This window comes from Saccoglossus kowalevskii, chromosome 9 (assembly GCF_978046115.1).
Source record: "Saccoglossus kowalevskii chromosome 9, keSacKowa6.1, whole genome shotgun sequence".
Lineage (NCBI taxonomy): Eukaryota > Metazoa > Hemichordata > Enteropneusta > Harrimaniidae > Saccoglossus > Saccoglossus kowalevskii.
The window spans coordinates 32,424,578-32,438,102 of record NC_140649.1 but is presented as its reverse complement, the minus strand read 5'-3'; the positions used below and the strand labels follow the sequence as shown (position 1 = coordinate 32,438,102).

General features: G+C 34.8%; 2 protein-coding genes across 3 annotated transcripts in view; both read right to left on the bottom strand.

The window, feature by feature from the left end:
* Positions 1-470: 470 nt before the first annotated feature.
* On the bottom strand, positions 471-1,085 carry LOC102805997 (uncharacterized). Its single transcript, XM_006825092.1, has one exon. The coding sequence runs from the start codon at positions 1,083-1,085 to the stop codon at positions 471-473; it is 615 nt and encodes a 204-aa protein (XP_006825155.1).
* Positions 1,086-4,742: 3,657 nt separating this feature from the next.
* The window catches only part of LOC144343172 (ATP-binding cassette sub-family C member 9-like), a 37,389-nt gene continuing 28,606 nt past the window's right edge, over positions 4,743-13,525 (bottom strand). Inside the window, exons 30-31 of one of the 2 annotated variants that reach the window (XM_085503414.1) lie at positions 13,320-13,458; positions 4,743-6,615 (exon numbers count right to left, since the gene is read on the bottom strand). In XM_085503414.1, coding sequence (XP_085359540.1) covers positions 13,321-13,458 — 138 coding nt within the window. In that variant the 3' untranslated portion in view covers positions 4,743-6,615; position 13,320. Of the gene's footprint in view, positions 6,616-7,747; positions 13,459-13,525 lie in introns of those variants that run through there. The other variant, XM_085503413.1, reaches the window with a different exon arrangement.

Below are 13,525 nucleotides of genomic sequence, written 5' to 3'. Positions count from 1 at the left end.
GTTTGTTCTCGTAAGTTCAACAACATTGCGAACAATAACAACATCAGCATCCCCTTCATCACCTGCATGCTTTACAACAACTTCAGCATCTGTCAGATATAAAGAAAGTAGCTTTATAAGCTTTTGCTTGTTGAATTTATTAGAGAGAAAAGCTGTCTTATTCTGTGGAACAGGTGTCTTAACATTGACTGCAACATCTGGATATTATATGTGCTGAAGAGGATGACGCTTCTGCTCAGGATCCTTTGTTGTAGTGATTTCGTAACTATCAAAAATTATGTAGAGTGGAACCCCAACTGATCGTCTGCAGAAACAAAAGCTTCACATACTGAATCCAGTGCATCAACCTTTGGCCAGGGTATACAGTGTAGAAGAGCACATCCATCAAACACCTTCACAGTAGGTTCATCATTTCTTTGAACAAGGATATCATCATCCATCCGGAGTAGATAATTAGCCAGTTGTGACTTCTATGACTTCCTCATGCTACCATCATCTTGGAAAAAAGCTGGAGAAACAGTGGCAAGCTCGTGTGCAAATACACTTGGCTGCGGAAGTCCATTCAGATATGCAACTGACAACAGACGTTGGTAGAGTTCTGCTGATGACATGGCAATATCTTCCTTTTCAACCTTAATCAGCTTTCTCAATACCGCAAAAGTTTTAGCTTGGTCAACCTTCTTCATGATGACTTCTGCAACTGTTTTGCCTGTTAGCTTGGCATGGATATTCTGCCCTATTTGTAGTGAATCATCAACATTCACTCGGTAATCAGCAATCAAGCCTGTTGCAACATTTCTTAACTCATCTTCATCTTCAACAGTAAATGGATTGTGCTCAAGAAGGAAGGCCTCGAATTTTGCGAGATCTGCAGCATCACGTTGGATGTTTCCTGGATGAAATTCACGATGCTGCTCCGACCAAGTTCCAGTAAAAGTACCAGTCAGTGATCGAAGTGCTTCAGTGTACTGTGCCATTATATGTGCAGAAAGAAGCCATTTTGTTCTGGCTGATTCTTGGTGCGTAATGTTTATGAGTTCTCCTTGTGTCTTCCCAGACCTCATTAGGCTCTGTTCAATGGTCATGTCTGACCATGTGTCACTCCAGAAAAGCTACTTATTTCTACGCACAGTAAATAGGCCATCTTCCATTGGTTTCAACAGGCAAGGACATATATAATTCTTGACAATCTTGTAAATATAAACGAGAACTCTTTGTGTAGTTATTGTGTCCTGCTGCAGCAAAATAAGGAAGCATATCATGTGTAGATTTAAGGTGACGCTTTCAATGTCCAGTCCTTTCAGCCCTTATGAACATTCTAACAACAGATACAATATTCATGAACATAACCCATAACTTTCCTGTTCGAGACTTTTCCTTGTCCTTCTTCATATCACACACTTGTTTGTGAAGGTCCCATAACATATCAGAAGAAGCTATTTCACCAACTGGCAAGTCATGTGTTACATACATAGCTTTGTATAAATCTTACAGTGTTGACCATATGTTGTTATCAGTTATCATCCTACATCATTATTCATTGGTGCATTACCTTCAGTAACACCATTAGCAGTATCATCATTCACCACTTGCTCTTCAGGAAGTGAGACATTTGTTGTGTTGGCGCCAATCTCATTCTGTTCAAGAGAGCCTGATTTTTCTTCCAGTGGCATCAATAATATCAAGTGTAGAGCAGCATCTGTTAATAGATAAGCCCGCAATGTCTTAGCATAGACCTTTCCATCCATCATCTTTGGCAACGAATTTCTTGCATACACAGTTGCCCATAAATCATACCTTCCATCAATTTGCATCCAGCTCCTAGAAAGGACATCAGTTGGTGAAAACCACCAAGACGCAAATTGATATGACTGAACTCAGGTTTATTTTCCTGTTTGGTCTTGTAAGCCTTCAGGTATAGTGGCTGGTCAAATGTCAATGTTGCACAACACATGCCTGCTTTCATAGCTTGGGACTGTACAAATACCATTGTGCTATAAACAGCTTCATTTGATTGTGGCTTTAGAGGAATCATTGGGTTGTATAACACAGCTGAGCACTGGCAGTTACCATCTATCACTGGTGACATAAAGCCCTGCCAATTTGGTGGTTGTTGGTGTAGACGACTAGAAAACAGCCATAATGTGTCCACAAGTTCATATTCGATGACATTTACCTCTATAGGCTGGATAGGCCTGAACTTTACATCTGACATGTTAGATTTTGGTGGTGTTTTATATGGTCGTATTATTTCGTCAAAATTACCCGCCTTAACAATTTCATCTGCTGAAACATGTCTTCATTGAATTACATCTGAGTACTTGTTTACTACTGCATGGTGTTTTGCATGTAATGATACCCACGACATGTGTGGAGTTATGGCCAGTTACTGTGTCTTCATTATAATCGAAGTTATCTGCCACCCACTGGCAAAAGCCGCCACCCCTTTTTTGTTCAACAAGGCCTACAGGAAGCTTGTCAATGGAGTGACTGACGACTGCAGATTTTTCAAATGTCATTACTTGATCATATTATGCACTTAATCCAAGAGAAGAAAGCACATCAAGAAGAACTCGAGACCTTGTTGACTGGTGTATAAAAAGACCAACTGATAGAAGCAAGGGTGATAAGTATGTCTGTTTCCCAGCTACATGCATCATTATGTGACATAGTGATATTTGCAAGAGCTTCTTTTTACGTTTAGCTTGTTCTGTACGTGAATCAGTAAACATGCCTGTTATTAGGTGTTGGAGGGAATCAGGGATATCGCCTTCAAGCTTTCCAACATCTATCTCTATGGGCATGGGGTACACATCTGTTGGCTGATCAATGCTTTGCAAATCTTGATTTATGTTGGATGCAATCAATTTTGCAAGTCTAATGTGTTCTTCCTCTACACATTCAGGGATTTCTGAATCAGTATATGACTCGTGGAGAATTGATACAGCTCGTTCCGTGAGTGTAACGACATTTATTCTGCCTTCAACTTCAGCTATCGTTATATTCTGTCCAAACTGTTCATTAAGGCGTCGTTTGATGTGAGTAGTGCTGTATGCAGGAACATCTTGTGGCAGATACATTGCCAATTGTTCCCGAAGATCACCTAGTGTAAACTGGTGTACTTGTTGTTCAGAAGAAATCACACAAATCTCTAAACGCTTTATCAATCAATGCATCAAGATTGCGAACATTTGATTCAACCACTGTGTGACTGCTGGCAGTGTTTTTTTCTGACATTAAAGATTGCATACATGTCCGATGATACTTGGCATCCACTGCTCGAATATCTCCTGCAAATTGTATTCGTGCTTTTACATTCACAGCTATCATGTCATTTCTTCTTTCACTGGCCTTGAGAAGACTCTGCTGAATAATACTAGATTTCTTCTCTTTGCTCACCATTTTTACATTACTTATGTAAGAGTGACGTGTGGGATGGCGTGAAAGAGCCTGGAAGTCAAGTTCATCAGCACATATGAGGCAGTGTGTTGAATAGTCATAAGGTTTATTCACAGATCGCAAAGTCGGAATCGGGGATACTCTTCCCCTACACTCAAAGTTTGCTTTCTTGCTTGCTTTGATAATATTCTTAGGTGCAGTATACGATTTGTAGCACTTAGAATGTACGAAATATTCACTTTGGTGTGATAAATGTTCATGTAAGTTATCCCGTCGTCTTTTAGATAATTCAGTCAGTTTGGATAGACCTTGTTCACGCATGATTCTACCATCGCTGACATCCTCACTCTCCACAAACAACACAACTATTATAGGAGGAGGTTGCCATGTTTTGTACTTCAATATACTGTTTTATCTGCAATAGGAAGAGAAACATTGAGGATATAACATGCTTGGTATATTTCAATGCATATCTTGAAACACTAAATAGTACAAATCGTAAACATCGGATTTGAATTATGTGATAAAAGTATAATATTATACAAACCTGTATTCACACGTATCATTTATGAATAAGAGTTTCAACCTTGGTTGAAACTGATAATATTTCCCAACAGCATCGTCACATTTACGCTAGAAAAAAATAAAGAGACTTTCATTAGGTGATTATTGGCCTCCATGAAATGATCGACAAATTGTGTATGGACAGACTGTTGGTTATGTGAAATACTGCTTGTCGCAACCAAACAAGACATGGATGGACATGCAACTGCGGGTATCACATGCAAACGTAGTTTAATCCCATACATAATTCACATTGTAAATACTATTATTATATCCTATCCTGTTACATCAACTAAACGACAAATAACTTACAAAAATGCAGATAATTAAGGCAAGTCTGCACATGAAAATAAGAACACAAAACAAACAACTGACAACAACAAAACAAATCAACTGACAAGTATTGTCGTCAGAGGGTAAACTCACTAGTTCTCTGCGGTAATTTGGATTCATTGTACTGATACTGGCGATTATAATCAACGTCACACTCAGAATATTATCAGTTGTATTTCAAAAGCAGAAATAACATACCCAGCCGCAGATCATTAAGTAAACATTGCATAAGAAAATTCACAAGTCAAAGAACACAAAACAAACTCACTCACCAGTTCTATGCGGTAATTCGATTCACTGTACTGGATATTATAGCCCAAGTCACACTGAGGAAACGTTCTGTCGTCGTCAGAAGTTACGTATCGCCATATAATTTGTCTGCATGGGATTGTGGGTTTTACCTTTTTAACCAAAATTATTTTTATAGACAACACACACAGGTAATATACAAGTTTCAAAATAAACATTTATCAATACTGAATTACTTTTACTTATTATACTTAATTACACAATTCTTAAAACCTGAGTTCAGTGAAATGCTTGAAGCTAACAAAATATGCTTAAAAACAAGTATTTCGAAATTTTATGTCTAAAATTTTACCAGTTACCATGGTAACATAACTATTTTTATATATTTAAATGTTTGGTAAATCACTACATATATTTTGAAGACAAACATAAATATATACCAATGATTTTAACAAAAACATGGTTTTAATGAATTTTAACCAAAACCGCCAATTACGTCATTTTTTTGGTTGAAATATCATATTTCCTCAAGATTGATTTTGGTTGAATTTTTTTTACAGCTTTGAGAGACCTGTATAAAGAGTTTAAAACAAAAAAATGTTCGTTACACAAAATGTCTGGGTTTGACTATTTTCATGTCAATTTCTACAGGACTATAAGGAATTACGCGTTCTGGTCAGGATCCTAGCAGCGGTTCTAGTTCGAAAGAGTTGCAAGCGTGATCGAATTGTTAGAACGTTCGCGCGTCATATTGATAATGATATGGCGGCACAGAAATAACAATCTACACTGTGAACATTTGAAATTATATTTCCCCAGCAAGATAAGGGGTGCGCTCTGTAACACGGCTAAACATTAGACCCACTGTTTATAAAATACATTCAAATAAAATCCACAGTATGACAGGCTACTTTTCTGCAAAAACAGTTACAACACATAACATATTCTGGTATTTTTATTTTAAAGTTTTGGTAGTATTTCACAAGTTACCAGCAATTGTGAATTTAATTGGGTTGGGGCATAGAAATTCTGCCGATATGTCACTCATCACAAAACCATTGCTCGCACAAGATCTTAAATGGGCTAAACGTCACCATCGCCATTTGAAGACCAAAGACCAAGTTGCAGTGCTGTGAAATTATAGTTACCTAACGTCATACACTTGACCATTACTAAATATTTTGATGATTGGTATTGTTTTCCATAACTCTCAATCTCTAATGACGTTTTCAATTTCAGTGCTCTAAAATATAGTCAATGCTGCTAGTTCTTGAGATATTTTGCAAATATGTCTTCAAAAACACAATGTGATAATAGTAACACCTTATATCTGTCACAATGATAAGTATCTACTTTTACTCGGTCTACTCATGCACAAACTTTTGATACGTCTAATCTGAACCTCCGGAAAAGGTGAATCACTGTGTGCTTGTGCTTTTGTAGATAATATATCTGGTTGGTGTAGTCACTACCACTACATTGCTAGTGGGAATCTCATTAGTATTTGACAACAAACTAAATGTGCATATCAGTGACATTACAAGGGCATGACGCATTTGATGTATGCTGTCAATTTGCAGGATATCGTTAAATGTGATATTTAATGTGCCTTGCTTACATGTGATAAACGAGAGAAAACGAAAAGACAGTTTAATATAGAGAACAGTGCACATGTTATATAATGGAACTGACAAAATACTACTAAATTCATTCAAAACCATTGCAGGATGGTGTTTATATTATTTTATCAACGTTTTATCATTTGTTGTGTTTGTTTTACCAAAATCTTAGAAAAAAATAATATTCTGAACTATTTATTGGCAACCCAATTTCCATCCATGTCCGTCTAATGCAATTAGATAAGTAGGATGTGATGTACATTAAATTTACATTCTCCGCCACTTTGTCTTAACATTTGTATCATAGGCCCGTGGCCACCGTACTTAATAAACAGAATATATAAGTTGTGTTAGTGATGTGAATCCAGTTACCATGGACTTTCGGAATAACGTTTATTGACATCTCATCTCATAGTAATGAATGGTTTCTAAATTGTCAGGCGGCGTTTCCCTGGACATAGAGATAAATAGATAAGATTTATTAGATTTTGGTAGAAATACAGATATAGTTTCCTAGGAAACAGGGAATGGGAATGACTTTTTATTTATTCAGATTTCCCTTGGCACAGGGTCCGACCAGTTATCTGTTAGTAAATATGTGTGTCCGGTTTTCAAGAAAACATCAATTTGGGCAAATGAAATTTGTGTATGACATGAAATTGTCAGCAGGAATTGACACATCTACATCCAGTTGCGATTATTCACCTTCATCATTGCCATAGTTCATTATCATAAACTATTCAAAACTGAAAATTGTTTCTTTTCAGAAAGATATCAGAAGCATATGTAGACATGATAAAGGTAATTTCTCATAACAAGGGCACAACCAATAGATTAGAGGTTTTAGTGATGATAATTAACTTGTGAACTTTGATTGATGTGTGTGCTTTTGGATTGCCTTGTATATGTAATTAAACTGATAATACTTATCAAGTTGTATTCTTATTTTGTTTGCATCAAATTGATTGAATACATGGATGTTGATAATTTAGAACTGTTTCATATAATTTATTCTTTATCATAGCGATGGGTGGATGGAAACAATGCCCATGTATATTACTTTAGCGGTTACATATCTAAAAAATAGTCTATAATTATTACATATTAATTAGCTAATTTGCATACTAATTTGGTGTATTCACAATATCATTGTAATATTATAAGAATTAATTAAATAATTATAATATTGTTAATTAGTTAATTAACATATATGTCACCAGCTCGTGTTTTCAAGATGTGCTAGCATACAGTACAGTACCAGTGATTAATCATAATCATATATTATATATATATATATATATGATATAATATATATATTATATATTATATATATATTATAGCATATATTGTCTAGTTAAAATTTGGTAAATGTCACAACTACACGGCCATCTGTGGACATGCTTCTAGCATTCTGAAAGGTTCATTTTTTCAAAATAGATTACTTTTTTTAATGCTTAGATAACTAAGGAAGTCCCGATCACCTAATTGTGGCTTTGAAAGAATAAAACAAAGTAATATGCACATTAGTTGCCAGGTGATGAAGGTAGTATTTATGTTGATGAAGAAACTCCTGACAAAAGACAGAATCCTATAATTCTTTATATTTTGTCTTTTAAGATAAATGGTACATTCTGATCACACGATACAGAGAGTAAGTTCGACAAACAGATTTATCATATTTATGGAGTGGTTCAGAATGGTAAGCCACCAGTGACAGGTTTTAAAGAAATCAATATCAAATGGTACGATTTATAACACAAAACCTGTATCTCAAATGTATATAATGAATTGGAATACCAGCCACAAATTAAATAACTCTCTACCACAAACGTAATAAAATGTGATAGCAACAGAATAACCTACAACCACAAATGTAATATCTCCAAAGCACAAATGTAATAACCTACAACAACAAATGTAATAACCCCAAAGCACAAATGTAATAACCTACAACCACACATGTAATAACCTACAACCACAAATGTAATAACCCCAAAGCTCAAATGTAATAACCTACAACCACAAATGTAATAACCTACAACCACAAATGTAATAACCTACAACCACAAATGTAATAACCTACAACCACAAATGTAATAACCTACAACCACAAATGTAATAACATACAACCACAAATGTAATAACCCCAAAGCTCAAATGTAATAACCTACAACCACAAATGTAATAACCTACAACCACAAATGTAATAACCTACAACCACAAATGTAATAACCTACAGCCACACATGTAATAACCTACAACCACACATGTAATAATCTACAGCCACACATGTAATAACCTACAACCACAAATGTAATAACATACAACCACAAACGTAATAACCCCAAAGCACAAATGTAATAACCTACAACCACAAATGTAATAACCTACAACCACAAATGTAATAACCCCAAAGCACAAAAGTAATATACTACAACCACGCATGTAATATTCCCAAAGCACAAATGTAATAACCTACAACCACAAATGTAATAACGTACAACCATAAATGTAATAACCCTAAAGCACAAATGTAATAACCTACAACCACTTATGTAATATTCCCAAAGCACAAATGTAATAACCTACAACCACAAATGTAATAACCTACAACCACAAATGTAATAACCTACAACCATAAATGTAATAACCCCAAAGCACAAATGTAATAACCTACAACCACAAATGTAATAACCCCAAAGCGCAAATGTAATAACCTACAACCACAAATGTAATAACCCCAAAGCACAAATGTAATAACCTACAACCATAAATGTAATAACCCTGAAGTACAAATGTAATAATCTACAACCACACATGTAATATCCCCAAAACACAGATGTAATAACCCAAAGCACAAATGTAATAACCTACAACCATAAATGTAATAACCCTGAAGTACAAATGTAATAATCTACAACCACACATGTAATATCCCCAAAACACAAATGTAATAACCCCAAAGCACAAATGTAATAACCTACAACCATAAATGTAATAACCCACAACCACAAATGTAATAACCTACAACCACAAATGTAATATCCCCAAAGCACAAAAGTAATAATCTACAACCACACATGTAATATCCCCAAAACACAAATGTAATAACCCCCAAAGCACAAATGTAATAACCTACAACCATAAATGTAATAACCCACAACCACAACTGTAATAACCTACAACCACACATGTAATAACCCCAAAGCATAAATGTAATAACCTACAACCACAAATGTAATAACCCAAAAGCACAAAAGTAATAACCTACAACAACAAATGTAATAACACCGAAGTACAAATATAACGACCTACAATCACAGTTGTAATAACCCAAAAGCACAACTGTAATAACCTACAACCACAAATGTAATAACCCCAAAGCACAAATGTACTAACCCTGAAGTACAAATGTAATAACCTACAACCACAAATGTAATAAGCCTGAAATACAACGTAACAACCTACAACAAATGTAATAACCCAAAAAAACAAATGTAATAAACTACAACCACAAATGTACTAACCCTGAAGTACAAATGTAATAACCTACAACCACAAATGTAATAACCCTGAAGCACAAATGTAATAACCTACAACTACAAATGTAATATGCCCGAAGCACAAATGTAATAACCTACAACCACAAATGTAATATGCCCGAAGCACAAATGTAATAATCTACAACCACACATGTAATATGCCCGAAGCACAAATGTAATAACCTACAACCACAAATGTAATAACCTACAACCACAAATGTAATAACCCATAAGCACAAAAGTAATAACCTACAACAACAAATGTAATAACACCGAAGTACAAATATAACGACCTACAATCACAGATGTAATAACCCAAAAGCACAACTGTAATAACCTACAACCACAAATGTAATAACCCCAAAGCACAAATGTACTAACCCTGAAGTACAAATGTAATAACCTACAACCACAAATGTAATAAGCCTGAAGTACAACGTAACAACCTACAACAAATGTAATAACCCCAAAAAACAAATGTAATAAACTACAACCACAAATGTACTAACCCTGAAATACAAATGTAATAATCTACAACCACAAAGGTAATAAGCCTGAAGTACAACGTAACAACCTACAACAACAAATGTAATAACCCGGAACCACAAATGTAATAAACTACAACAACACATGTAATAACCCCAAAGCACAAATGTATTAACCTACAACCACAAATGTATTAACCTACAACCACAAATGTAATAACCTACAACCACAAATGTAATAACCCCGAAGCAAAAATGTAATAACCTACAACAACAAATGTAATATCCCCAAATCACAAATGTAATAATCTACAACCACACATGTAATATGCCCAAAGCACAAATGTAATAACCCCAAAAAAAACAAATGTAATAAACTACAACCACAAATGTACTAACCCTGAAGTACAAATGTAATAACCTACAACCACAAATGTAATAACCCTGAAGCACAAATGTAATAACCTACAACCACAAATGTAATAACCCCAAAGCACAAATGTATTAACCTACAACCACAAATGTAATAACCTACAACCACAAATGTAATAACCTACAACAACAAATGTAATATCCCCAAATCACAATGTAATAACCTACAACAACAAATGTAATATGCCCAAAGCACAAATGTAATAACCTACAACCACACATGTAATATCCCCAAATCACAAATGTATTAACCTACAACCACAAATGTATTAACCTACAACCACAAATGTAATAACCTACAGCAACAAATGTAATAACCTACAACCACAAATGTAATAACCTACAACCACACATGTAATATCCCCAAATCACAAATGTATTAACCTACAACCACAAATGTAATAACCTACCACACATGTAATATCCCCAAATCACAAATGTATTAACCTACAACCACAAATGTATTAACCTACAACCACAAATGTAATAACCTACAACCACAAATGTAATAACCTACAACCACAAATGTAATATCCCCAAATCACAAATGTATTAACCTACAACCACAAATGTATTAACCTACAACCACAAATGTAATAACCTACAACCACAAATGTAATAACCTACAACCACAAATGTAATAACCTACAACCACACATGTAATATCCCCAAATCACAAATGTATTAACCTACAACCACAAATGTATTAACCTACAACCACAAATGTAATGACCTACAACCACAAATGTAATAACCTACAACCACAAATGTAATAACCCACAACAACAAATGTAATATCCCCAAATCACAAATGTAATAACCTACAACAACAAATGTAATATGCCCAAAGCACAAATGTAATAACCTACAATCACAAATGTAATAACCTACAACCACACATGTAATATGCCCAAAGCACAAATGTAATAACCTACAACCACAAATGCAATAACCCCAAAGCACAAATGTAATAACTTACAACCATAAATGTAATAACCCCGAAGTATAAATGTAATAACCCACAACCACAAATGTAATATCCCCAAAGCACAATTATTGTAATAAAACGCGTTAACATATATCTGTCACCGTAATGCTATAAGTTACAGCGTGCCGTATTTTTGCAGTATTTTACAGGGTGTTTTCATTAGGAAATGAATATGTAATATATATGTAATGATTACGCGCGTCCTCTAATAATACAAAACAAACATGGCTGCCAAAGTGGGTTTGACCGGACTCCACACAAATAAGTTCGCTAATTCTGTTCTAAACGTTTTGGATTTCGGCATTCCCATGATATATCCTTGGAAGGAAAAGATGTATAATAAAAAGGTTGTTACGAGGATACCTCAAAGTATGCACTCAGTAGACCGTCGCATCGACTTCCGCTGTCCGTCGGTCGTTACTTCAGTTGTACTGTCTTCGTGCATATCCTCGTAATAACCTCATATTATCAACCACGAATGTAACAACATAAAATAACAACAGCAAAAGTAATACACCTTAACTATAAATGCAATGACCTGCAACCAAAAATATAATAAAATGTAATAACAAACACAAATGTAATGTTATTTAAATAAACTGAAAATGTAATGACCCCTAACTACAACTGTAATAAAATGGAATATAAACCAGAAATGTAATACAATGTAATATCATATAAATCGTCAACCACAAATGTAATAACCCTCAACCACAACTGTAATACAATGTAATAAAAACAACAAATGTAATACGCTTTGATGTACCCCATGTGTTCTATACACACTATTCACAGGCAGACACTTGATTGCCACATCAAGCCTTTCTCTGAGAAGACTTCGTGTGAAATAATTACCCTCATTATCCCTTATAGCTAAAACCGCCTATTGGTCGAAGTGTAGTTACGTAATATTCGTAAACAGTACAAACAACCAGTACAAACAATTCACACACATTGTTGCCACCTTCTTCGGGTATACACGTTATGTACAACGACGTTCAAGTAAATATTTGTATAATATTGACGTGATGCGGAGTTAGTTGTACTTGTGAATTAAATTCACTGCTAGCATTTTGAATGATCACAATGATCACAAATTTTGAACCAGTGCGACAGAATTTATTCTTACAGAACTATTTGACTGGCCAACCATTAGCACAAAGGACAGTCCTAATACATTACCATGAAACATTGAATAACGCTCAACAACACTGAATTAATGAGAAACCAACAAGCCAAATAAATAACGTGTTACCAACTCACATACCATGAACTGATTCACTAATCAACCGTCAAGGCAAGACTAGCATGACTATCAATACATGACTGAAAATAACTATTAGACCCGACAGGACAGCTTATGAAATATCAGTCCAACATTTTTGCTACAATATATTCAAATTCTATATAACAGAAACACAATTATTACTGGCGCCACGTCTAATCAAATTAAATGTTCACATCCGATATTGACGCGTACAGTGGCTTTCTGGAGATAAATTGTAACATATAAGTTCAAGTTTACTCTGATAAAACAAATTTTAAACTATCCAAAATAAAAATGCGATGTTTTGATTCCATTGTAATTAATATCCATTATTCATACAGCGCGTTCCAATTCAAACAAATAATGAATAATAGTTAACAAAATGAACATATTCCATGCTGTACTGTCGAATTAACAAAATTGAACCCATCATGATAAAACCTCAATTGCTGCCGTTCACCAATGATGAAAACATACTCCCATCTTTCTTCAGTAGATTTTGCGGTGTGTCATATTCCATAACTCTACCGTTGCTCAATACCAGCACAAGGTCGGAGTCCAGAATTGTAGATATACGATGCTAAAATACAAACAAGTAATTTGTAATCAACTTCATTTTGGTGAATAGTAAACGTATATACTAAGAT